Here is a 24,510-nt window from a genome sequence, read left to right as displayed (position 1 = left end):
TATAAATGTGTCTGTCTATTCCTCTCTTAGTTGCAGAAGGAAAATCTTGGTTAACCATTAAGATGGCTGTGTATGTTACCTTGCTCATCTTGTCATTCATTCCATTCTGACTGTACAGAACATAGAGCAGCTGCTTCTCTGCTTCAGATATCGGTATAGATGATCACTTGCTACTTTGACTAGATCAGTTGAGGACCACTGTAATCACATGTACATCTCCTTTTAGACAAGCTAGATGCAGACTACATCAAGCGGTATCTGGGTGACTTGACACCAATGCAGGAAAGCTGCCTCATTCGACTGAGGCAATGGCTGCAGGAGACACACAAAGGCAAAGTAAGTTACTGTTGGTCTCTTGTGACTCTGTCTTGGAATGTGTATTATACAAGGTGTACCTGGTGAAACATCATGCCACACCTTCTGTGGCTAATGGTTCCTGTTAAGTGGCCCTCCATGACCAAAACCTAATTTAAGTCTGTACAGTGGCAACAGAAGTAGTTCATTGTGACTGTCTAGCTGACTTTGCCAGCTGAGGTGTTTAAATGATTAGCATGACTGGCTTTCAGAATGTCAGTAAACAAGCACAGGGAAATAACACTGTTTTTTATAAGTCTGCCTGGTTCTACAATAACCTTACTTTTACATCTGTTTTGGTGGAACATTGTATTCTCAAATTTATGTCCCTAAGTGCAGTACTGAAAGGGAAGCAATGTGGCTAGTTAAATCACTGATAGCAAGGCTGGGGTTTTGCAGTGGCTTGTGATTTGCATGTATGTCTCTGCTTCCTCTTACTTAGCAGTGAAATACAGTCTGCGTTTCATCCTTAGATTCATTTAAATTGGACCGACTTAGCATGGCCATACAGATGTGAATGATTACATTACAGTTCATGAAATGTGTATCCCATATATGAAGGTAGCTGCAGTACCTGACAGGGCTGATGGTTTTGTTGTAAACAGACTGATCTGCTTGAGTAACTTCCAGTGTGACGTACATCCTCTTGCATGGGTTCAGAGCTATGTGTTTTCCAGCTTCCTTTGGTTTTTTAGTTCTTGTTTCAAACTTTGAATACAAAATGTTTAGGGTTTGGGTGGTTGTTTGTTTGTTTTTTTTAATAGATCCCAAAGGATGAGCACATTTTAAGATTCCTGCGTGCCCGGGACTTCAACATTGATAAAGCAAGAGAGATCCTTTGCCAATCACTGACCTGGCGTAAGCAGCACCAGGTAGACTATATTCTAGATACCTGGAACCCTCCTCAAGTACTCCAAGATTACTATGCAGGAGGCTGGCATCACCATGACAAAGGTATGCTCTGTAGGGTGGATATTGAATGGCCTTTTTATGTTCTGAATTAGAAGTGATAATTGTTCTTCTGTTAACTAGAGATGACTGGAAAAATGGCTAGAACTTCTCAGTTATGTCCTAAATGCATTTAAATGGATGTTGCCAGCCTCTGAGTTGGTGGAGGCAGACTTCTACGTCCTAATCTTTCTGGCTACCACTGACTTAGTTAACTCTCTAAAGAGCTCTGCTTTGCCAGTAGCTCAAAAAAAGTTATTAATTGCACTTCTGTAGTGCTCCAAGATGCTTAGAAGGGTGTTATGCAAATGCTGAGTGTTCTTTCAGTGATTAAAAGATGTTTGTAAATAAGTATATCTTTCTAATCAATTTATTTCTGATGTTGTATATCTACTGATGGCATAAATAAATACTTAAGCTGATTGTAATGCCAGGTAAATGGGATGTTGCAAAAACATCAAATAGAGGAGGTTTATTTAAGCAGGGAAGAAGCTTTGGCTGAATTCCCTTTGTATGGTGAGCAACTGCCAGATCTTTAAAACACGGACAACTGTCTGACATGATCCCCTATCCCTCGGCTTGCTTTATCGTGCACTGATCTTGTTACTAATACGTAGGAATGAAATGTTTTGGAATTTGTTGCTTGAGGCAAGCTGGGCTCTCTAGATAAGGAAATGATCTCTTACCGTGAGCTATCTGTGTTCCGATTTAGTCTTTTCCCCACTAGGCACCATTGTTTCTGCTCGCTGTTCCTGTTACAAGAAGTGTATGAAATGGGACAGGATGCTGTCAGCAGTAGTGGCCAGGAGACAGGGAGGACACAGGAGAAATTTAATCACTGTAAAGCTGAAGAGCTTGAAGGGCTCTCCCCTGCTGCTTTGGGTTTGACAGGCCTCAAAATGAGAAAACTCAAAATGAGCATGTTTGTAGAGATGGTAGGGGAAAAAGACCTGTGAATAAGTTCTCCCTTTGTCTGTTCCTCGTCAGTCCTTTGCAAAGACTTCCTCTGTCAGTAGCACATAACTGGGTCCTGCCAGTGAGTAGAAAGGTACAGAATGCATCAAAGGGTTGTTTAATGTTTTTCTGAGCAATTCTTCAGTCTTGTGGTGAACTTTATGCCATCCCTCCTTTCCCCTCCATTTCCTTTGATCTCTTTTGCAGCATGCCCACCAGTAAAGCATGGGTTTGTCAATAATGGAAACGGAACTTCAAAACTGAGCAGTCCTCTGTAATTTAAAATTTTACAGTGGTAGGCTCTTTTTTTAAAACCTCTTTTCTAGTACTGCTCTTTTCCTCCTACATATGCTAAATGTGCCAACTTAAGCTGGCTGAATTCTGTATAGCTTTTAGTACTAAGGCAAAGGCAGCAGTGCTAATGAAGCATGTTGTCTAGAATGAGCTATTAGTGCAAAAGAATTAAAAGTTAGTATTTTAGCTTGCAATTAGCACATTTTTCTATACATCTGAGTGGCTTTTATTTTGGCAGGAATGCTTCAATCAAATGGGTTTTCAAATCATAAAGCTTTGATGGAATATGAGATATACAGTGATAATACAGCACTGTCAGCTGAGACTTTTCATCATGTGTCATTTGGGTGGACCAGGGTTAGTAAGCTATTAGTTTGGTTTTGGATGCGTGTGCATCTGTGAGGGAGGGAGACCTGCTATGAAGCTTAATAATACTTTTTGTTTAGTATTTAAAAAGCTAAGCAGTACATTCCAAGATAATTGTGTGCTGATGTTAAAATAACGTTTTCTTTTAGACCATCTGATAAAATAGAAAATACTGTGAACTTTCATGGGGAGTAGTGTCTTTGCCAAATAAATAACTTGCCTTGACTCTGCAGTTTCAGTTGTTTTGGTTAATAACATATCTTGACAGTTTCATTCCTTGTGTCCCAAAGGACTTGATGATAATTTGATACCTGTCTTAACAGTTGTTGGAGGGAAGTTTATGTAGAAAGCTCTTTTTTTTCTTTTAATTTTGATTTTCTGTCCTAGCATATTCAGTTTTATATAAGTTGGTGATTCTGTAGCTTGTGTACCAGAATAGATGGAGCAAAGTTTAAGAAATGCATCACAGCTTTGGGAGGAGGTTGGAAGCTGTTTCAGACAACTAGCTGCTATTACGAAGAGCCAGAAATGCAAGCTTTAATTCTCAAATGCAGCTAACACAGTTGTTAAGCTTAGTGCCTCAGTATCCTGGACAGTATTGGGATGCCTCAGTATGCAGCAAGATGACTGAAAAGCAAGTCTTTGAATGCAGAGGGTTCATCTGATGCTGATCTCTGGAACAGAGTCTGTTCTCACCAGGCTTAACCTGCATAAGTGAGGCTGTGTGCCAGTTCTGCATAATATGTAATGACAGAGCTGGAAGGTGTGACTCCAGCAAATACTGCAGAAAGCAAGTCTCTGGGTTAACACTTTGTTTCACTAATTCCCAGAACTCCGTGTAGCTACTTTTCCAGAAGGGTGGTTGCAAGTTATTCAGAGCAGTATTGCATCATGTGTGCAGCAGGCTTACAGCCCTCATTGCAACTCTTCAGTTACGTTAACGGACTGAAGTTTTTCCTGCATCTTAGCTGTCCTGGAAGCTAATTATAGTCCTCTGTCTTTAATCATGTATACCAAAATCCTGTGTGTACTGACGTACTTGTTGAAGTCCTTTGAACTTTCCTTGCAGATAGGTGAGCTATTTTTGCGTCAAGATGTCTCCATTAAACTTCAGCCGTTCATTTACAGGCAATCTTTCAGTGTAGCTGGACAAGGTGAAGTTTATATTGCCATCTGCTCCAGGTTCTCCCTCTTCCAGCTGTACAACAGAGTTTGAACTGATCATGGCTTGTTTCCATTTGGATTTTTAGCAAAAAACTAGCTCACTTAAATTGTCTATTGCTGTAAAAATAAGTGTTATATTGACATATTTGTTCTCATTATTCAGATGGTCGCCCGCTGTATGTGCTGAGATTGGGACAGATGGATACCAAAGGCTTAGTGCGAGCGCTTGGGGAAGAGGCCTTGCTTCGCTACGTAAGTATTTTTGGAGCCAGCAAGCTGCTAACAATGTGATATTTCTCATTTAGAAATTTCTTCCTCTGCCAAAACATTCATCACTCTGGATATTTTGATATACTCTCTGGCCGTCTGTTTTTGGTTTGAATGCATCTGAAAGCTCCTGGTAGCTGATCTTCTGCATTCTTTCCAACTGCGAACTGATGGCGGAAAGGCGTAGTTCTCGGCAACTCCTGTAGTTATTGGTTAGCATTTTCACAGATTCTTCTGCAGTTGTGCAGTGCTTCAAACTTAAGTGTCTATGTTTCTACAGAAGAGAAAATGCCATGCTCAGACTTTAAGCCTGTACTCCAAGGATGAGAATAACTTTTTAGAGAAAAAGTACTTGCTTATAATTTTGCATTCCTAAAGGCATCACGTAAATGTGCTATTGTGAACCTACTCAGTTTCCATGCAGAAAGCTGGCAGAGTTCCAGATTTGCAATAGTGGGTTTTTGACTCCTAGTAATGATAGTCATGGCCCGCCCACTGGAAGCAGGGGCTGGATTTTACTTTTTCTCCTCCAGTGGCATTTCTAGGCACATAATAAATTTTGTTTGGCCTAGTTCTGTTTCAAGGTTATGGTCTGTGACTCAAAAAGGGGCTGTCATTTCTGAATAAATAGGAAATCGGTGCTTAAAAGGGCAGAAGTATAGGGAGACCTCTTGGCTGTATCACTCATGGGCCTCAGTTTTCAGGAGGCTCTTGTTTATATTTTTCGGCTTTTATGGAAAGGTATACTTATTTTTCAACAAGATCCACCAGTGGGGTACATGTAGTGATTTCTAGTTCATTCTGTGGAAAAGTTTATGCTGGTTTGAGCTTGTAGTTTTAATTAGTCTTAGGATATAAAGAATTTTTTCTTTGTCCCATCTACTGAGTTTAAGACTACCTTCTCTGAACAACGTGTTTTCTTATATAGGTTCTTTCAATAAATGAAGAAGGACTGAGGCGATGTGAGGAGAATACGAAAGTATTTGGCAGGCCAATAAGGTAACTTACAAGTGGATCTGCTCTTTGGAAATTACCTGGTTTCATGGGGGTGGGGTGGGGAACATCAGGCAAGGTGGTGCTGCTGAGCAAAGTTTATTAAATGTAACAAGGAGAGGGTAGGCGCTCTGGCATGCAGGTAAAAGCACAGTTACAGTTAACTGAAAGCCTCCCCAGTTACTGATAGAGTGAGTCTGCATGGTTGAGCCTGAGGGAGACGCAACACCTGCTCCAGCAGTCTGTGCCACGCTCCTAATGGTTCTGCGTGTGGGGTGTTATGCTTCTGCTCTCTTCTACTGTTGGATGTCTGCAAAGCAGTGCAGCCTAACTCCCATTTCTGTTTCGGGGGGGGGGGGGGGGGGGGGGGCGGGGGTTATAGACAGATGGTGGTACAGGCTGCCAAAAAAACCAAAAAAAATCAGGCCATGATAATATTGTGGATAACCTTTCCAGTAGTTTCAGGTATTGTTTTCATGTCACTCCTTCATCCATAGTCTATCACGCTCAGTTCTAGTTTGTGTTCTTCATTTGTTATGTGTGATTACTCAACTCTTGATCCAAGGTGAGGTCACGAGGCTGCTGTGAAACCTGGGGTCTAGTTTTCGAAGTACTGGCATGACTTCATGTGAAGTTCAATCAAAAATGACTTGCTATCCCATTTTTAAATCATCACAGGGGTCACATATGAAAGTGTTAACTGCAAAATAGATTTAAGGGTGTGGAGTGAATGCAGGACTGGTTGAAAAGAGTCCTGTCACTCCACTGAAAAGAGACAGGGTTTCTTGGACTCTGTTCAATTTCTAGCTCCTTCCCTTAATGTGTAAGGGTTCAGGGATGCGTGGTATGTCTGCTTATGTTTTCCCTGTTAAAGAACTTGCTGTCCTAGCTCTCAGTGGGAGGTCAAATCCAAGAGATGGGTTTCATGTGTGTAACTGAAATTGTGCTGCCTACTGGATCTTCAAGTGTACAAGTAATCCTGAAGGACTACATATTAAACATTTAAAGTGAAACAAAGAAGGGTTTGCTGTTTCATAGAAGCCTTATGCATCATTTAATGGATGCTAGCTGGTGCAGCACAGCTGTAAATCTTGAATTTGTGCCCAGAGTGAGACCTGAACTTGGAAATAACTAAAGCATATGCAGAAGCTCAGCATCTAGTACTAAGAACGTACCTCTTCCTATAGAAAAAGCTTCCCTCCCTGACCACAGAATTATTTTTGACATGTAATGGCACTGTTACTGTCCTGTCTTAGTAGGAAATCTGCACCATGAATGATAAATTGCTTCACAGCAGCAGCATGGCCATTTAAGTGATTTCCTAGTCAAAGCAATGGCTTAACATTTAGGCTGGCTGTTGACAGGATCTTTTTTTGGCTCCATATTAACCTTCACCTGGAGTCTGAAATGTCTGGTTGGGAATACATGTGATGTGGTAAGTGGTCATTGCACATACTCTGCAACTGCACTGGGCACACACTCTTAAGACATTTCTGTTCTAAGGGTCTTAAACTCGGTGTCTACAGGTAGTGCAAAGGAAGGAGGTAAAACAGAAGAAACCAAAACACGCAGTGGGGTCAGCACATTTCAGTATTTTGAACACTTGTATAAGAAAGGACAATTTTGATGCAATTAAAATCTTTCTTTTTTTGTCTTATATTCAGCTCTTGGACCTGTCTAGTAGATCTGGAAGGCTTGAACATGCGACACTTATGGAGACCTGGTGTCAAAGCATTGCTAAGAATTATTGAGGTGGTTGAAGCTAATTACCCTGAGACTTTGGGTCGACTTCTTATCCTGAGAGCACCTCGAGTATTCCCAGTTCTTTGGACACTGGTATGTTTGTAATTCAAGGTATTCCTCAGCATTCTCAGTACGCTGTTACTTGTAGTTTGTAAAAGCGCTTTAGAGATAAGGCTCTGTAAGTAGGAAACATTACTATCTGGAAGAATATCTTCTATAGGATTCCTGAAATGGATTTTTTAAAAAAACACTACCCAAGAACTTGCTTACATAGCCAGTTAATTTAGCTTCTTTGTAGTGTGAGCTTTACATAACAAGGATGGTAACACTTAATGTGATCAAACTTCAAAATTGACTTGAGAAAAATGTGGGAGCCTGATGTATTCTGTTTTCTTTTGCTTGTAGGTTAGTCCATTCATTGATGACAACACTAGAAAGAAATTCCTTATTTATGCTGGAAATGACTACCAGGGTCCTGGGGGACTGCTGGATTACATCGATAAAGAAATTATCCCTGATTTTCTTGGTGGAGAGTGCATGGTATGAATATAAACTAGTGCATATAGCAACTTACTTGTGGGTGGTTTATTTTTCCCCTCCACTCCTCTAAACAAAGAAGCCTAGAAGCACAGAATGAGTCCTAATGTATTTTGGGTGTGGGGGCTATGGTGTAGGATTCCAGGCTCAATGTTTACTTCTGGATCCACTTTAGTGGACTGCAGGATACTAATTTCTCAGTCCCTTGTCATATGCCTTAATAGCTGTTTCCTGCCCAGGCTATGCGTGTTAACTGAGTGTGTCATTTTACCATCTTAATGATATCGTAAGGTTTGTTTTCTCTGTAATGTTTTTGACAACACAGGCTCGCTGGTGTGACTGAGGTGTTAGGAGTGAGGCATTTTCTGGAGCCTCTGTCACAGTAACACTTAGATGATCTTTTATTTTTGAACTCAGCTACATTAAAATACAATTTCAGGCTTGCCTTTTAAGCCCCTGTACAATATCTAGATTAATTTCTTGAAAATTCTTCTAGGTCTGTTCAAATACAGTTTCAAATTATAACGAAGTACGGTTAGACATGTTGGAGTAGAGCATGTGTTTTATCTTCAGTGGGCTGCTTTTTGCTGCAGCAGTAGCTTTCAGTGGAGAGAGTTTGTGCTCTCTAATTTGGAGCTGGAGAAGCTGGCAGAATCTGCTGCTTAAGTAAGCAAAAGTGAATGTTACCAGAAAGCAAATTGCTACAATGTTTCCTGCCACTCACAGGCAATGATAGTGTCTTTCTTTCTTGTCTTTACTTCTGGAAATTTGAACAAAAATGACTTCTCAGAGATCCTTTTAACTCTCTGTTGTAATTCAGTTATCAAACACTTCTACCATCCCAAAGACTTCTATGGATCCTGTTCCTGATAAAATAGTTGCCTAACTTCATTACTAGAGAATTTTTAAAAGAGAAGATTGCTTACAGAAGTTGTGTACTGAGCTTTCAAGACAGTTGTAGCTTCAAAACCGTTACCTTCTTGACTGCAATATCTTTTACCTGTTTAGAAACTTAACTGTATCTCCCCCACACTTTTAGCTACCCCAGTTCTTTCAGGTCTCTGTAGGTTATATTTTATTTTCCAACTGAGTTGCTATTTCCACTTTCCTCAGGATTCTTAAGTGGCTCTCATCTTCCTTCAGCCAAGGGCAGTATGAGTGATAACTGTAGTTATTTGCACGCTCATTTTCTGTAGTGGTGGCTGGTGTGTATATACAAGATCTGTTTCTGTGGTGTCTAATTCTGCAAGCTCACCTAAACCAGATCATTGTAAAACAGATTTATATATGTATGATGTACAAGCTATAAAATTACTTTCAAGCTCTGTTCATACCTCATTCTTCAGAATACTTGCTGAATGTGAGTTTGTTTCTGAAGCTCTCAGGCAGAGAGCATGACAGGGTGTGGGTGTACAGATGGGGATACTTTTTAATGGCTGTTTATGCTTTTAGTGTGAAGTACCAGAGGGTGGGCTGGTTCCCAAATCCCTCTACCGGACGGCAGAAGAGTTGGAAAATGAAGACATAAAGCTTTGGACTGAAACAATCTACCAGTCTGCAAGTGTCTTCAAAGGAGCTCCGCATGAGGTACGGTTGCAGCCTACCCTTCTTTACTTCTATCTCAGCCCACTGCTCTGGACTTTATCTCTTGGACTGAAAATGGTTTAGAACTTGGATTATTTAGTTGCCATGCTTCAGCCTTGTTCTTCTGTAGTTCTGGTGCATAATGATGCTTTAGGAGCTGAAGTTTGTGACCATTTCTAGTATTGTTGCCATTTAGAGAATATCACTGTTTTTCAATCTATTCAAGCTATGTCCTAACTGAAGACAATATTCTCAGAAGCTAATTGAGAGCTTCTGGGAGTCATGTGTTAAAATAAAGACACTCTGTCAGGAGAGAATTTGTATCTACAATGCCTTTTTAATAGTCAAAACTAAGCCCAGCAACCAAAAGCTTTGCTCTGAGTCTTCCTTCCTGGTAGGAGTTTGTCTTTCTAAGCAAATGGCTGTTGTCTAATGACTTTTCTGTCTTAAGGTTCTCATTCAGATTGTGGATGCCTCATCTGTGATCACATGGGATTTTGACGTGTGCAAGGGCGACATCGTTTTTAACATCTTTCATTCCAAAAGAGCCCCCCAGCCTCCTAAAAAGGACTCTCTGGGTGCCCACAGTATTACATCTCCTGGTGGGAACAACGTTCAGTTGATAGACAAAGTCTGGCAGTTGGGGCGTGATTACAGTATGGTGGAGTCTCCTCTTATCTGCAAAGAAGGGGAAAGTGTGCAGGTAAGGCTGCCGGATCCTTGTGTGGGAGCAGATGGAGGCTAGCTCCTAAACTACACGTTCTAATTCACAATCATTGATGACTGGGTGGTGATTCAGCTCCGGACTATCTGCTTGCTTTTGGCTGACATTTCAGCGTCATTTCAGTTCCTAGCTGTATCCTGTAGGGAACAGGGATAGTATTTACATGGGATCTGCTGTGAGCAGAGCTTGCATCAGTCCAACAGTGACTGGGACTGCTCAGCCAGGAATATAGGGGAGTCACCTGGAAGGAAGTGTGCATCCAGAAAGTAGCAAGACATGCTTTGTGCTGTAACTTGGACCATTATTTTCTCAAGCAGTGTGTTTGAAGAATATCAGTGTCTTACCTCAGTTATGAGAGAAGTCTGGAAATTAAGACTGAGCTTCTCTCTCTGTTTGTTCTTCTAACAGGCACCATAAGGAGCTCCCTATGGCCAGGGCTCCTGAAGGTGTTTTGTTTTTTTTTATGGCATTTGTAACCTATCACTTAAATACTAAGTTGGGTATTACATGCAGCATGTTTGCAGTTGTACTCTGCCACTGCTATTCCTTTTGACTTGAAATAAAAGTTAAACAACTTTTGACAGAGGAGCTCCTTAAGTCATCTAATCGGAGGTGTTAAACTGGAAATACAGGCAGTGACCTGTTGAACTGTACTTTCTCTTTCTGTGAGGCAAGAGCCTTGACTGCCCTTTTCACAGTCTCAAAGGCCAGCTGTTAATGAAAATAGAAAAAAAAAAAACAGTTTTAAACAAGAACTTAATCCTTTCAGTATATTTCTGTCAAAAAGCAGGAGGAACTGCTGGTGTTCTATCGTAACTTTTGTAAGCATGTTGTGTGGGAGAGTTGACCAGCACTGCCAGTTGGCTGAGGAGCTGAATTATTGGCACTGGGGAAAAAATTATGGGCACATAAGCAGATTTTCTAAGCTTGGGAAAGAAATTTCAAGCCTGCAAATCTTTGTGTTAATACATGTTGCTGTGGCTGCTTCCAGGGATCACATGTGACCAGGTGGCCTGGCTTCTATATTCTCCAGTGGAAGTTTCATAGCATGCCTGCCTGTGCTACAACCAACCTGCCTCGTGTGGATGATGTATTAGCATCTCTACAGGTCTCCTCTCACAAATGTAAAGTGATGTACTATACAGAAGTAATTGGATCTGAAGACTTCAGGTATGTCTGGCCAAGGTTCATGAAGGTCAGCCGATGTCAAACGTTTCTGATACTTGGGTAATCAAGCCAGTGTCAAGTTCACTTAAATACAAGTAAATTGTCAGTTGTGTTTTCTTAGGCCTTAAAAAAAACAAAACAAACACACCACCAAAAAAACCCACCCCAAATCCAAACAAATTCAACCAGTACTGGCACTGTGGGCAGCTAGTGTATAAAAAGGGTTAATTAGTTATCATAATCATCACTAGTCACTTGTTCTGCTTTGAAAGCATATAGAAATGGGTGCAGCCTAGTGATGGAATAGTCAGTTCAGTTGCCTGCCGGTGGATATAGTTGACTGAAACTAGTTCCTCAGACTTTCTGAACAGCATCTGTTTTCTGCAAGGTGTTCAGTGTCCCCATTACCTTATGTGGCAGGGCAGAAAAGTATTTGGGTATCTGCACCAAAACTGTTACTTGCTTTTTATTCAGTGTGCAAACAAATACAGTGTAGATATATAACAGAAATCAAAATCTTTGTATGTTCTGAAGCTTCGAGCTACTTTTGTTTGTTATTGCAGGGGATCTATGACCAGCCTTGAATCAAGCCACAGTGGATTCTCCCAGCTCAGTGCTGCCACCACCTCTTCTAGCCAGTCCCATTCCAGCTCCATGATTTCCAGGTAGTGCCACAACAGATGAAAAAAGCAAATGGATGAGATGGCTGGACCCTCGCCTGTGGCAGCTGACTGCAATACAGCATATTCAACTGGCAATTGTGCAAAAAAAACCCCCACCCCACAAAGCCTTTTATAGATAGAAAAGTAGCTGTTTGAATTTTAAACTTAGTGGTTTTGGTCCTTGTTAGATCCAACAGCTTGTCTCTTAACTTTAACCCTTTTTCCTAACTCAGCCATAAGTATTTTTGCAAGTGTGCTTGCACAAATCCTAACTCTGAACACAAGGGCTCTCATTGAAAGGAAAAATAACCAGGACATCAGTCAAGAATAATTTTTTAACTGTGTAAATGTTAAAAAGAAGAAAAAAGAGAAAAAACCTGACCAAAAATGCTCCGTAGTGCATTAGAGATCAACTGCAAGTCTCCTGTCAGGACATCCCTTGCCATCTTAAATCCCCTGTGATCTTCCAGTGCTGCAAACTCTTCTCCCATTGCCACTAAGTGATGTCCGAGACAAAGAAAAGCAGTTGCTGGATACTTGACTTTGTGAGTCCATTTTTTTCAAAGCATGCCCACAGAGCTGTGGCCAGGCTGTAAACACTAATACCTTTTGTATGAGCACACTTCTGGGGAATTTGAGCTCTGGATCTTGATGGGTTAAAGCAATTCATTCTTTGCTTGAAGCACTGTGGAGAGAGAGGCAGAGAGCAGGCTCTCCCTCACTGTGTCATGCTGGGCTGATCCAGAATTGCTCCGAGGATTTATTCCCAGCTCTGTGCTGGAGCTTCACTTCCTTAGTATATTCCATGTGAACTGATTTTACTGAGACTCTGTTCTTATCAGGAATTTATGGAGAGCTTAAAGTTGCTTCTTAAATCAGTCTAAAGGAGGTATGGCTTGCATCCTTCCTGTGCGCTTTTCAATCCCTCTTGCCTCCTGTCCTTCCCTGTGCATTTCAGAAGTGGAGCGCTTTATTTCTGAGCAGCAGAAGCTTTAATGTAGGCAGGGAGCACAGGGATCTGTGCTCTGAGTGATACAGTTGAAGATGCTCGAAGCAGTGCCTGCCTGACCATTTTCAGTCTTGCTGCTGCCAGTGGTGAATTGCCTTTCTGGATGTTGTCCCTATTCTACCCTGGCCCAAGCAGTTCTGCTTGAACTCTTTTTGTTAAATTCTGTTCAGGTATTCTTCTGCTTCGAGCCCCCTCTCCCATGCACAGCAAAAGGCACAAAAGACTGAATTAGTGAGCAAAGGGCTGCCTGCAGACAACTACAAACCATACCCAGAGTGGAGCGGAGAAGATTTCGGTCTGAAATGCAGCAGGATTTGCATAGTTAGACCCTGCTTGGTCTTTCCTCACCTGCTCAGAGCTAAATTATCCATCCAGGTAGAAGGAGCTACTGTGCTGGCTGCAGTCCCTACTAGAAAGCTGGATAGGCTCTGTTAAGTCTTGGGGAGCAGCACTGTTGTGGGTAAGTGGTAGAGGAGCTTGTGGAGGTATTGCCCTTTCAGAGCAGAACTCCCTTAAAATGCTTCCTGGATGCCCTGCCTGAGGAAAGCTGGTTCTGATCTCAGTATAAATCCTTTTTACGACTGCAAAGCTTCTGGATGGCAGGTTACTAACCTCTAACAGCACCTCTTCCGTGGACCAGTTCTGGCTGTGGAACGTGGCAGACAGAACTGACAAGGAAGTATTTTAGTAACAGATTTAGAGGTGCTGAGAAGCCAGTCTCCTTAAACTGAACCAAACTGGTCTATTTTGTCTTTTTTTGAACTTGGAAGTTGAAAATGGAGGTTAGACTGTTCTTTAGGCTGCTGAAGTGTGCTGTTGTGCCAGATGGGCCACTGCTTTGGTGTCGGAGCAGCTCCCCACCCCGTGTCTGCACAGCAGACAACCACATGCTGTGGCGCTCAGCCTGCCCGTATGAGCTGTCTGCCTAGGAGGAACCCAGCCTTCCAAGGAGTGGTTTGGTTCTTGACATGCAGGAACCAGTATTCCCAGGTGCAGGGGAGCTAGTGCAGCAGGAGCCGCCGTGAGCTTAACTTAATGACACTCCTGGCTCTTTGCAAACGCCACTTTCCATTTACCAGGCTGCAAGGGTTGAAGATGGTCCCCTTTCTTTCTCTCTCTCTCTCAGATGGCGATTTTGCTGACAACTGTAAAGAAACTGCTTCATTCAACACTCCACATCTGTCCAGAGGTGTCTGGCTTTGTAGACCTTTTTGAGTTGCAATCACTTTTCAAGTCTGAAGATCTATATTTTGTTTTTCACTTGAGCTGGCTCAAAAGTGGCACTTTGGGTTTTTCCTGCTATTAATCTTAACACATCTTTTAGAGCTCAAAGCACATGACAGCACAAACAGCTGGGGAGATAAAATTCCAGAAAAACAATAGTTAATCCTCCTCTAAGCAAAGTGCTGTGGCAATATGACTTGATCACTGCAGTCTGACTAATTAATTTCCCATACCCTGGTCTTTCTTTGTGTGATATTACTGCTTTTCTTCCTTCTCTCAGCCAATGACTCTTCTGATCGCTTTTTTTTTCCTGTTATCAGTGTCCTTCTGCACTTTCCTGTCTGTACTCATGAACTGCATATCAAATTCTGTAAATGTTTTGTATACATAATACCTCATTCTTGGTAATAAAATACAGATAGTCTTTAAAAGATTTTTTTATCATTATCAATAAATGTGAACTGTTTGGAGAAAAGGGGTCAGCCTCTTTATTTCATTCATCTGATGCAAAGCTTCCAGGTTACTTCGTGTTGAATTCAAGTCTGCCAGAGCTGCTCAGGGGCAGTGCTGTTCAGCAGGAGCCGTCTGCCACTGGGGAGAGGTTTCAGAAAAGCAGTCTGTCTTGGCGAGTGGAACCCTGAGCAGCAGGTACAAGGTACAAGAATGTGGTTTTTAGAGGAGGAATGGCCTCTGCTAGGCACTTCCCTGTCATAACAGCATCCTATATTCCCCACAGTACATATATACAGGGTTTTTTTTACTAGTCTGTGAATACACAAAAGGTACAAAATACTGTGCTTAAAAAGTCTTCAGGTAGCCCTAAAAAAAATAGCTGCTTTTATGGATTATATGATGACTCTGTACTCTTATCACAGTTTGAAATGGAGCTTCAGCCTTAGCTGTTCAGCTGATTGCAGCAGCATCCCTTGTGGAGTGTGTTATGTGTGTTATCGAAGAGGCTCGCATGGATAAGCTTAGCGCAGCAAGGGTACAGTTAAATCTGTCTCACTTGCCCCAGTGCAGGCTGGAGGGTGCCTGGCCACCTGAACTAGCAACTGCAGTAACTTTTCTTTTTCCACCCACTTTGTTACGCCGTGGCCCTGCTATAGACTTTGGGAGAGCGAACGGCTGACTGCATCCCCAGGCGGAGCACGTGCTGTCCAGGGAAAACCTGTGGGCACAGCTCAGAGCCACAGAAGTGCCTGCAAACCCCCGTCCTGCCGGTCCCGCTGAGCCCTGCCGGCCTGGCCTTGCTGTGGTGCTGGGTGGGAGCCGCTCTGGTCCCTGGTGTACAGCATGGGCTTGGGGAGAGGGATGCCTCCTTGAAGGTGAACGTCCAGCTGCACTGTTCTGTGGTGTTTGGCAGGTGCAGGTGCAGCTGCTGTGAGTGTGGGATGAGGGCTGGTTGGTTTTTTTTTAACTGAAATTTAACAATATAAAGGTTGCAATAATTTTCTATTACTCAAAAATAAGCCTGCTGCTCTGCAGGGCTTGCCATACAGGGGTTTGACACTGCCCACTTTGGTGTGGAGGAGATGAGCTCCTTGGTGGTCCCCACCACTGATGCTGCCTTGAGTGGGAGGCTGTGGCAATCACATTTGGGGAATTTAAAAAAAAATAATCTTATTATGATTATTAGAAGACAAAGCTTTAGCTACTTCTAAAACAGGAGCCTATAAATGTCAACCTGTGGTTTTTCTAGACCCTGGAGTTGGAGCAGTGGCTGAAACATCCATTTATGGTTGGCCTTTCAGATTTTATCCTAGCTGTAAAGTTTCTAAAACAAGAATCTTTAACTATGGTTGTGGAGGTCTGTCAGCAAGACCAGATGGCTGCCTGACCTACTTCAAGTTTTAACATGTGCCCAATATTTTTATGCCAGCACGTAATTATAATGGACTGGCTTACTGCTGCTCTGGACATTACTAAATACAAAAGCCCTTGAAAAGACATGGTTCAAGAAAGTGGTGCTTGCTGTTCAGCTCTGCTGTGCCCCGGGAGGCGCCGGGAAAGCTGCCTTGCCTGGCCAGTGCTCCTCTCCAAATGGCAATCAAAACACAGAGCCTCCGATCTTATTTGAGCTGAGCAGATGACAATGGTGCAGGCCAGGGCTGCTCGGCCGTGCAGCTCCCCTTGGAAAAGGTATGTATCTGTTTGAATCAGGTATTTATTTTTGGGACTTTCTTGGTGGATTTTTTTGAGATAAAGCAAAACTCCTGGCAGGCATTTCACCTTCGTCCCCTGCCAGCCCTCCCTACTCCCTGCAAAGCCAAGGGCTCCCAGTTCTCCAGCCGTGAGACCCTGTTGTCCTTTCTCATTTGCACATTAGCTTGCCGAAGAGCTTCTAACTTCTGTCATGCAAGGGGAAGGCTCGTGAACTGGTTCAAAGCCTCTCCGTGCAACCCTCCAGCTGGAGCAGGGGCTGGTGCTGTCTCCCTGCCCGGCATCGCTGCCCTAACAGCAGCGCACGCATTTCCCCCGGGAGCACCCACCACGGTTTGGTTTGCCCCTGGCTTCGCGGGGCGAGCTAATTCTGGTTCGTGGTGCAGGCAGGCAAGTTAAAACGACGGAAAACAGACGTCTGCCCGTCCCCGCTCGCACGCAGGCGGTGCGGGATGCACGCAGAGCCCGTGCTGCGGGTGGGCGCTGCACGGCCGGTGGGCGCTGCACGGCGGGTGGGCCGGGGCCAGCCTGGCACCCCCCGCACCCCGGCTCCTTGGGGCTGCGCCCGGCCGCCTGCTTCGGGGCAAGGTGCGGGGCCGGGGGGCGCCGCTTGGCTGCCAGGCACGGGAACAGGCTCTCCGGGGGAGGGCTGGGATTAACCCCTGCAGGCATTTTAAAAACCTGCGGCTGTGGGTTAGTGACGGACTTGGCAATGCTGGGTTAACGGACGGACTGGATGATCTTAAACGTCTGTTTTCCAAGCGAAACGATTCTGTGACTCTGCGAAATGCGCCATCCAGCACGGCGGGCGGGGCCGGGGCCGTGAGGCCTGAGCCCGTATAACCACCCTGTCCCGGGGGCACGAGGCCGGGGCAGGTCCCCTGGCGGGGCGGCAGGCGGGGGCGGCGGGGCAGCCCCCCAGGCAGCCCGGGGACAGTGTCGCTGTCCCAGGGGACAGGCCCCGGGCGCGGCGGTGGCTGCGGCGCAGCGAGTGCCCGGCGCGTACCCGCTAGGTGGCGCCAGCGGCGCGGCTCCAGCCGGGCGGGGGCAGTGGGCTCGTATGGGCCATACTGGGAGCCGCAAACAGGGTGGGTGCCCCCGTGTAACCCCTTCAGCAAGGGGAAGGCGTTCTGCAGGGAGCAGCCCTCTCTCCGGTCCGCGGACCCACCGGACAGCGTCGCCAGAGCCTCACCCTGTGCGACCCTGAACCACCCAGCCTGCGGCCAGAGGGTGCTTGACCCTCCTTCGAGCGGCAGCCTGTCTTTTGGCTCACCCTTCTGCTACTAGGGATCCCCCAAACCAGTCGTCATTTCAAAAAAATTGCTGAGAAAGTTGCTCAACGTTGGGGAAAACCCTTGAGGAGCTGGTGGGAGAGATCCTGTAGAAGTGAAAAAATATTCCGCTTATTGCTATGGCCCCAGTAAGAATTTGCCCGTGAGCTGCAGTGGGTCGTAGTCAAGTATTTAACTATGTGCAGGACTCTGCAGGGAAAGGGAGATGGAAGGAGAAGGACCAGCCCAGTGAAAAAGCTGGGAACTGAAAATACAGCATTATTCCTCACCAGACCATAAGCTGACCCAGGGTGGGCATCGGCCCTAGCCACCACACTGTGTAGCAAAATGTTGTGCCTCGTGCTGTGGAGCAGGCAGGTACTGGCTTCTCTTCCATTTGGGCTCTTCTGGCTTCCCATGCACATCCCGGGGCAGGAGCAGCAGGGGTGCACCCACCCGGTTTCAGTCTTAATTTAGTCTTGCCCTTCCCAAGGCAGGGATGCAGCTGTGCTGCGCTTCATCAGCTTGTGCATGCAAGTTCTCCTGAAAAAGAGCCTTGAAGAGATAGCAAACCTAAATTTTTCTCAAGTACTTTCGCCTTTGCATGATTATTTGTATTATTATAACATACAGGCTCTTCTTGCAGGTGTCAAAATAGCAGCAGAGGGGCTGGAGGACTCTTCAGTCCAAAAATATTTGCTGGAGTTGGGAGGGCAGGACTTGCTCCTCTCCCCATGGCTGGCACCAGTGCTGCCAGGTCCTGGCTGGGGGCTTTACCAGCTCTGGGGAGTGATGGGCAGGTCAGCGCATCCCCCCTGGAAGCTTCTGCCATTCCCTCCGGCTGGCTGGAGAGGCCAAAGAGTGCCGGCTTCTCTGACTGCGGCCCTGCTCGAACCACAGAGCCCATCTGCCAAGGCAGCAGAGGACACATGCTGCTGTAAATACAGCCAGTTAATTGATTGCTCTTGCTCCAGCACATTTCCGTGAAATCCCTCATCAGTTGATGATGGATCTGTTTCATAACAGCTCCCAGAAACCTTCTCCCATCACAGCTTGTGCCAGCAGAGCATTGCTGGGCTCGCTCACATCCCAGCCGCGTGGTGCAGCCCCTGCCTTGCTGCACTTTGCCTCCTCCACGGGGTTTTCCGGGACCGAACCCTGTCTCCTGAGCGATGAAGGGCCTGTCTCCCCAGCAGCCTCGCCAAGGAGCTGCCTGCGTGCCCCCTGCCCCGGTGCTTCTGAAGAGCAGCCCAGGACACACTTGTGTGATGACTTTGGTGCCCTGAGCCAGCTCTGGGCAGCCACAGACACGTGTATTTGTTTGTCCTTCACAAGAATTTAACAAGAAAAGCAGGAAAGGATCACGTAAGCTCTCTCCCTGGGGAGGACTGGAGCAGGGACAGCTGCCAGGCACTGATGGGAACGTCGCCCCCCTGCCAGCATCCACAGGCAGGGTCATGGCCCCCTCCAGCCCACCCAGTAACGCTCCCCAGATAATGCCACAGCAAGGCAGCATGCCCTGGGCAAGGCAACCCTGCAGCCAGCTGGGGCCCACGGCAGCCTCAGCATCCGAGGAGCGCAGGAGCAGGCGCTGCTCTGCAGGCAGGCCAGGAGCTCCAGCTCTTCTTGCACCATCCTCCCCTCCCTGGAGGTCAGGTTTTGGGCTGTGCAGAGCTCCCTGGTGCTGGCCTGCCTGCAGCAGCTGCGATGAGCAATTCTCTTTGAAGTTCTTTAATGCTCTGCTGCACAGCAGAGAGGAGTAAGCCCTTTCTTCACCAGCCTCTCTGACTCTCTCCTGAGCCCTAGATGCTGCTGAGAGGAACTGCAAAGAACTGAGAAGGAGGAGGAATGGCAAAACCTGTCCCCTGGGACAAAGGAACCTCTCCAGATCTAGGCAGCAGCCTTCTTCCCCACCTGGGACAAGGCAGGACCTTGCTAAGTGGCAGCTGGTGCCGCTGCCCAGGACTCGTGCAGAGCAGCAGGAGGCTGGGGCATCCCAACGCCCAGGCACAGCCCAAATGGCATCCCCATGACTGGCACCAGAGCAGTGGGCACCATAAGGACCTGTCCCACATTGTGACCAGTGTGGCCATGGGGAGCACTGGTGTGAAGGTGGATGCACCAGACTGGCCCAGTCACCCCTCCTGGCACCGCAGTGGCTGTCCTGCAGGACCTCCTGCAGCAGGATGCTCTGCAGTCACATCTCCAGGCTCTTCCCCTGGGGGACCTTGAGAAATGGCACCGATCTGTGCAAGCAGATATCCAAAACCCCATTGGACACGCTGCTGTGGGGGGAGCTGTGGGGGGGCGCACACACACACACGCACGCACACACACACACACACCGAGAGCGTGCCACCACCAGTGCTGGGTCTTTGCCCCCTAAAATAGAAGAAAAAATGTGTTCAGGCTTAAAGGCTGCAGTGCTCTGCCATGGTCACATTGCTTTGCCTTCTGAGATCACCCTCGCTGGGGGCAGAGATGTGCTTAGGGGGGGTGAGTTAGGCCTGTGGGGCACTGCTGCTGTGTGGGTCTGAAATAACATCCTTGGGGATGGTGCTGGACCCCTCCCAGGGCAGTGGAGGAGCAGGGCTCAGCTGTGGGGGCCGGGGGCTGAGGTGACTTACAGGGAGCCTGGCACAGGACCTGCGGCCGAGCTGCAGGAGGAGGAGGGTGCAGGTTAATTAGCGAGGGGCTGGGAGAGCGGATGAGAAGTAGGTTAGTGGATAACACACAGCACTGGGTTCTTGGAAAGCTCCTGCGGCTTCGTGGCATGTCGGTGACCCGGCGGTGCCCGCAGCTGCCCCAGGACTCCCCATGGAGGTTGGCCAGGAGATGGTGTCATCCATGCCTCCAGCCCAGGCGGAAGAGCAGCCCTAACCCACCCCCAGGTTAAGAAACCTGTTTAAGGAGTCAGCAGGGATGAATAGAAAGACTGTGGGGACCCGGAGGGATGTCTGGCACACACATACCAACCTCCTCCAGGGGAGTGTGGAGACCCCAGGCAGGCAGGGCTGGATGGGGGTGGAGCAGGCAGGTCCTCGGGGCTCTGCATCAGGGCATCAATGGCACAATGCCAGCTCCTGTGATGCTGGTGGCCCCTGAGAGCCCCCTTAGCAGACGGGAGATGCTGCTGGGGTCAGTACTCACTGGAAAAGTCTGAAGAAACACGTGCAAGCAGGGACCTGGAGAGGTCAAACCTGGCAGGTGAAGGCAAAGCAAAGAGCAGAGCCACTACCTTCATCCTACAAGTTGCAGTCTTCCTGGTTCAGGGAGGGTGAAGTCACAGATGTCAGCTGTCTGCAGCTCCATAGAAAGTGCTACCAAAAAAAAGTGTTTTCAGCCCTGGGGCAAGGGCCTGGCTGAGGGACACTGAAGTTGAGCAAGTACCTGGCTGCAGCAGGGGTGCTCGGTGGCAGATTTAAGCCCCCTGACAATGCGAGTGCTTTTCCTAACCTCCCGCAGCCCCTCTTTGCCAGGAGCTTTGCCAGGGGGTTTCTTAATGCCTTCTGAACGGCAGGCTCCCAGGGGCTCCCTCAGCAAAGCACCGTCAGCCTCGGCGCAGCATCCCTCCCTGGGCAGAGCCCTCCTCACCAGTCCTTCATCCCAAGCCACCTTAGCTGTGCTGGGTGGGAGAGGACAGAAGCCGCGTCTTCAAACATGAGCTTTACGACATGCCTGTATCATGACTCAAATACAAAAATAAATATATGAGGGCAAAAAAGAGAGGCAATGAGCTTTAAACAAGCCAGGATGGAGCAGGCAGCAGCTAGAAGTGGCTAGGAGCTTGCAGGAGGCCATCCCTGTTCTCAGCAGCATGCTTTACCCTGCCTTTGCTCAGCGCCGGTGCCGTGGCTTGGCAAACACTATTTTTTTCTGCAAACACTATGCACAAACACAGCCGTTTGTGTGCAAACAGTATTCCCCTCCATCACAGGTGAACACAGCCCTGAAAGACCCTTTTATCTGAGGCCACCTCAGGGTGGGAGCAGATGCCAGCACTTGTCCGAGGCTCACCAAGCAACGATGCCCCCCCAAAACTGGGCCACACGTACCGTGCCATCTGGAGCGTGACACAGTGGCAGCAAATACAGTTTATGAGGCAGCAGGGCCAGAGAAATGCCAAACACATCTGGCTGTGTTGGGTCACCCCGCACCGCTGGCGCTCATCATATGGATCTAGGACAAACCGTTGCCTTTGTTTTCTCCTGTTTGGGCATCACAAGCATCCCGGGCTCTGTAGGGTGGCAGCTTGGGAACATTAACTCACCGTAGGGTTATTTTGTCTTCATGCTAAACTCTTCTGGAGATGTCAGCTGCCAGAACATGTCATTTATGCTTCACGGCACTGCCTTGGTGTTTCACGGACATGACAGAGTGACAAGAAACAGCATCCTTGGAGGAAGGGTTCAATCCGGATGGTTCTCTAACAAACAAGTGCAAGCTGGGCTGGGCTGAGCCGGTCACTCAGGGTGACTCTGAAGGGGCCAGGGACAGCTGTGAAGGTGGCCGCGGTGGCGGGGAGGTGCCACAAAACAGGCTCGGTGGCCGGGAGGTGCTCCCGAGTCCAGAGGCAAGGCTCAGGCTGGTACAGCCCTGCGTCAGAGCTGGCGGGCGCGCTGGGACGCTGCCTGCCCACCTCCTGCGCTCCAGTGAGCCGGGACACGGTGCCCTGGGAGGTGGGAGGTTACTGGAGTTAGCTGGGCGGCTGCTGTCCTCGCTGGGCAGGCAGGAATGGCAGCATCAGCAGGGCTTTTGGAAATGAAACCATGAGTGCTCCTGCCCGTGGCAGCTGCAGGTCACTGAGCTCATGGGGCCCCTTCTCATCCATACTGGGAAAACGCTTCATGGAGTGAGCCTGCCACAGAGCCGCAGCCCATCTTGCCCGGCGTTCGCCTTCAGAGCCGGGGCAGGTTTCCCCAGCGGTGCTGGTGCTGGGTGCGGATCGGGCCCAGGTCTGCTCCTGCAGCCACCCTGTGCTCTGTCCTGCTGTGCCCTGGGGTGGGACGTAGAGCAAGGGCTGGTTAAATAAACATGTTCATCTCTTACGGCCTTGAGCAGCCCCAAACCCCCTTTCCCTGGGCTCAGGCAGGATCGCTCCCAGTCTCACCACTTTTAAAGACAGTTTTAAAGTGTAGGTGAAGAGGGTCACTCCCTCATGGGTATTTGGTCTTCTGATAATGGCAAAGGCTCATGCTTTTGCCAAGCACCGAAGGAGGGATGCCGCAGAGCCCAGCAATGCTATTGCCTGCAAAGTGCCCCTGCTCCTGCTTTGCTGCAGCGATTCAGCCCAGGACCCCTTTTGCCCCCTCTGGAGCTTGCTAGAGGGCAGGGAAGGGATGTGAATTAGGTGGATAATTAATTATGCAGATTAACTTGTACCTCTCAATGGCCACAGTGCAAGTAAGAGAGGTCTGAGTGCCGAGGTGTCAGTGAGAGCTCCCCGGGAGGACAAAGTGCATTTGCAGGGCACTCATGCACAGCAGCGCATAGTGTTCGGGAGCACCTCAGAGGCGTTTGGATCCTGTCCTCTCAGGGTCCACAGCCCTGCTGGACCTCGGGCTGGAGAAGATCCCAGGCAGAGTGAGCAGCATGGTGCAAAACAGCAGGCTGCAGCCCTGCCTGGCATGCAGCCCCTGTGGACACCTCTCTGCTGCAGCCCAGGTGGGCAGTGGGCAATTTGCAGCTTTGCATTTTTATTTTCACACCTGTGAGCAGCGAACACAGCTGTGCTTTGCCTTCCATGACTCAGTTCACCTTGTAAACCCACCCCAAACAAAACACCTCTCTGCTCTTCCCCTTGCAGCTGCTCTTGCAGGGGACTTTAGCAGCACCCCCTGGCCTGCAGCAGCCAGAAGGATGGAGCCAAGGAAGCGGAGCTGTGGATTGACCGCTGGGACATTTTCCTTCCCATGTCCCTTCTATGAAACAAGAAGGAACTTGGCCAGCATCAGCACAACAAGCCACATCCATCAGCTCCGGTTAAATACAGACAATTGTTGCCAACATTGTTGGAAGGGAGAGGAGAGAAACACATGAGCACACACACAGGTCATTGCACAAGGAAAATAGAGGCCGTTGGCTGCTGCAGGAGGTCCGGTCCGACCCGCGGGTGAGCAGGGCCCCATTTGGGAGATGTGAAGAGGTCTTCAAATCCTATATCACCATCCTCTGCCCTACCAGTGCCACTGGAGTTACACTGGCCTTGATAGAAATGAGAGCTGATTTTGAGCATAAAGCAGCTGCATGGGGTATCTTACCTCTGCCAGCTCAGCTCTGCTTCAGACTGACGCCGGAGGAGGCTGATGGAAGTGAAGTGCACGTCATTCGCCATCCTCAAAGCCACCAAAGAGCCACAGATACCAGGATCTCTCTGATACCAGGAGACACCATGGCTTGCAGCTCTGCCCTCCAGCCCTGTGTGGAAGGGGAGCCCCGAGCTCCCTCTTCCCCCCACCCCCCCACCCCCGGACCCTCAGGTCAGCTCGTGCAATGTCCCTTGCCCTCCACTCCCCTTTTGCAAACGTGCTTTTAGGTTCTTTGTCTTTTATATTCCAGAGTGTGACTCCTGGCTCAGCTGGTGGCCTGTGTCCCGCTGGGGCCAGTCCCCAGGGACGTGTGAGTAACCACCACACCAGGGCCTGTCCTTGTTCACCCCTGGGTGAACACTTCCTGGGTGTTCTGCAAACCAGAGCCACGGCCAGACTATCCTCCAGGGCAGGGCAGAGTCCCATGACAGCAGACTCCAGCCATTGCAGGGCTCACTGGCACCAGTTTGCTTCCTTTGGAACAAGAACTTTGTGAAACTAAGAGAGCTCAAAGGCTGGGTGGGTGCCAGCGGCTGGGAGGGCAACACTGAGCCACGCAGGCAGGATCTCGGCGGGATGCTGCCCCTAAGCTGAACAGCGACGGCTGCTGCTGATACTCACCGACAGAAAATATGTTTTTAAAAAGAAATGTCCTGACAGGCGGCGGTTGCACTGGAGCCCCGGGCACAGTCTGCAGAGCGCAGACAGCGGCCGCCCCAGCTGCGCTGTCAGGAGCTCTTACGGAGATGCCGGCTGCGACAAGGGGACAGCCGGGGAG

The 24,510-nt window shown here is 47.8% G+C and overlaps 1 protein-coding gene across 1 annotated transcript in view; it reads left to right on the top strand.

Moving 5' to 3' along the window:
- Nucleotides 1-14,465, top strand: part of SEC14L1 (SEC14 like lipid binding 1) — a 41,979-nt gene extending 27,514 nt beyond the window's left edge. The window contains exons 7-16 of the mRNA XM_056332514.1: nucleotides 227-336; nucleotides 1,119-1,308; nucleotides 4,244-4,332; nucleotides 5,276-5,346; nucleotides 7,005-7,176; nucleotides 7,489-7,623; nucleotides 9,073-9,207; nucleotides 9,656-9,907; nucleotides 10,920-11,098; nucleotides 11,659-14,465. Of these exons, the coding sequence (XP_056188489.1) occupies nucleotides 227-336; nucleotides 1,119-1,308; nucleotides 4,244-4,332; nucleotides 5,276-5,346; nucleotides 7,005-7,176; nucleotides 7,489-7,623; nucleotides 9,073-9,207; nucleotides 9,656-9,907; nucleotides 10,920-11,098; nucleotides 11,659-11,764 (1,439 nt within the window). The 3' untranslated portion in view covers nucleotides 11,765-14,465. The remainder of the gene's footprint in view (nucleotides 1-226; nucleotides 337-1,118; nucleotides 1,309-4,243; nucleotides 4,333-5,275; nucleotides 5,347-7,004; nucleotides 7,177-7,488; nucleotides 7,624-9,072; nucleotides 9,208-9,655; nucleotides 9,908-10,919; nucleotides 11,099-11,658) is intronic.
- The last annotated feature ends 10,045 nt before the right edge of the window (nucleotides 14,466-24,510 follow it).

This window comes from Falco biarmicus, chromosome 1 (genome assembly GCF_023638135.1).
Source record: "Falco biarmicus isolate bFalBia1 chromosome 1, bFalBia1.pri, whole genome shotgun sequence".
Taxonomy (NCBI): Eukaryota; Metazoa; Chordata; class Aves; order Falconiformes; family Falconidae; genus Falco; species Falco biarmicus.
This window is presented reverse-complemented; position numbering and strand designations above follow the sequence as displayed.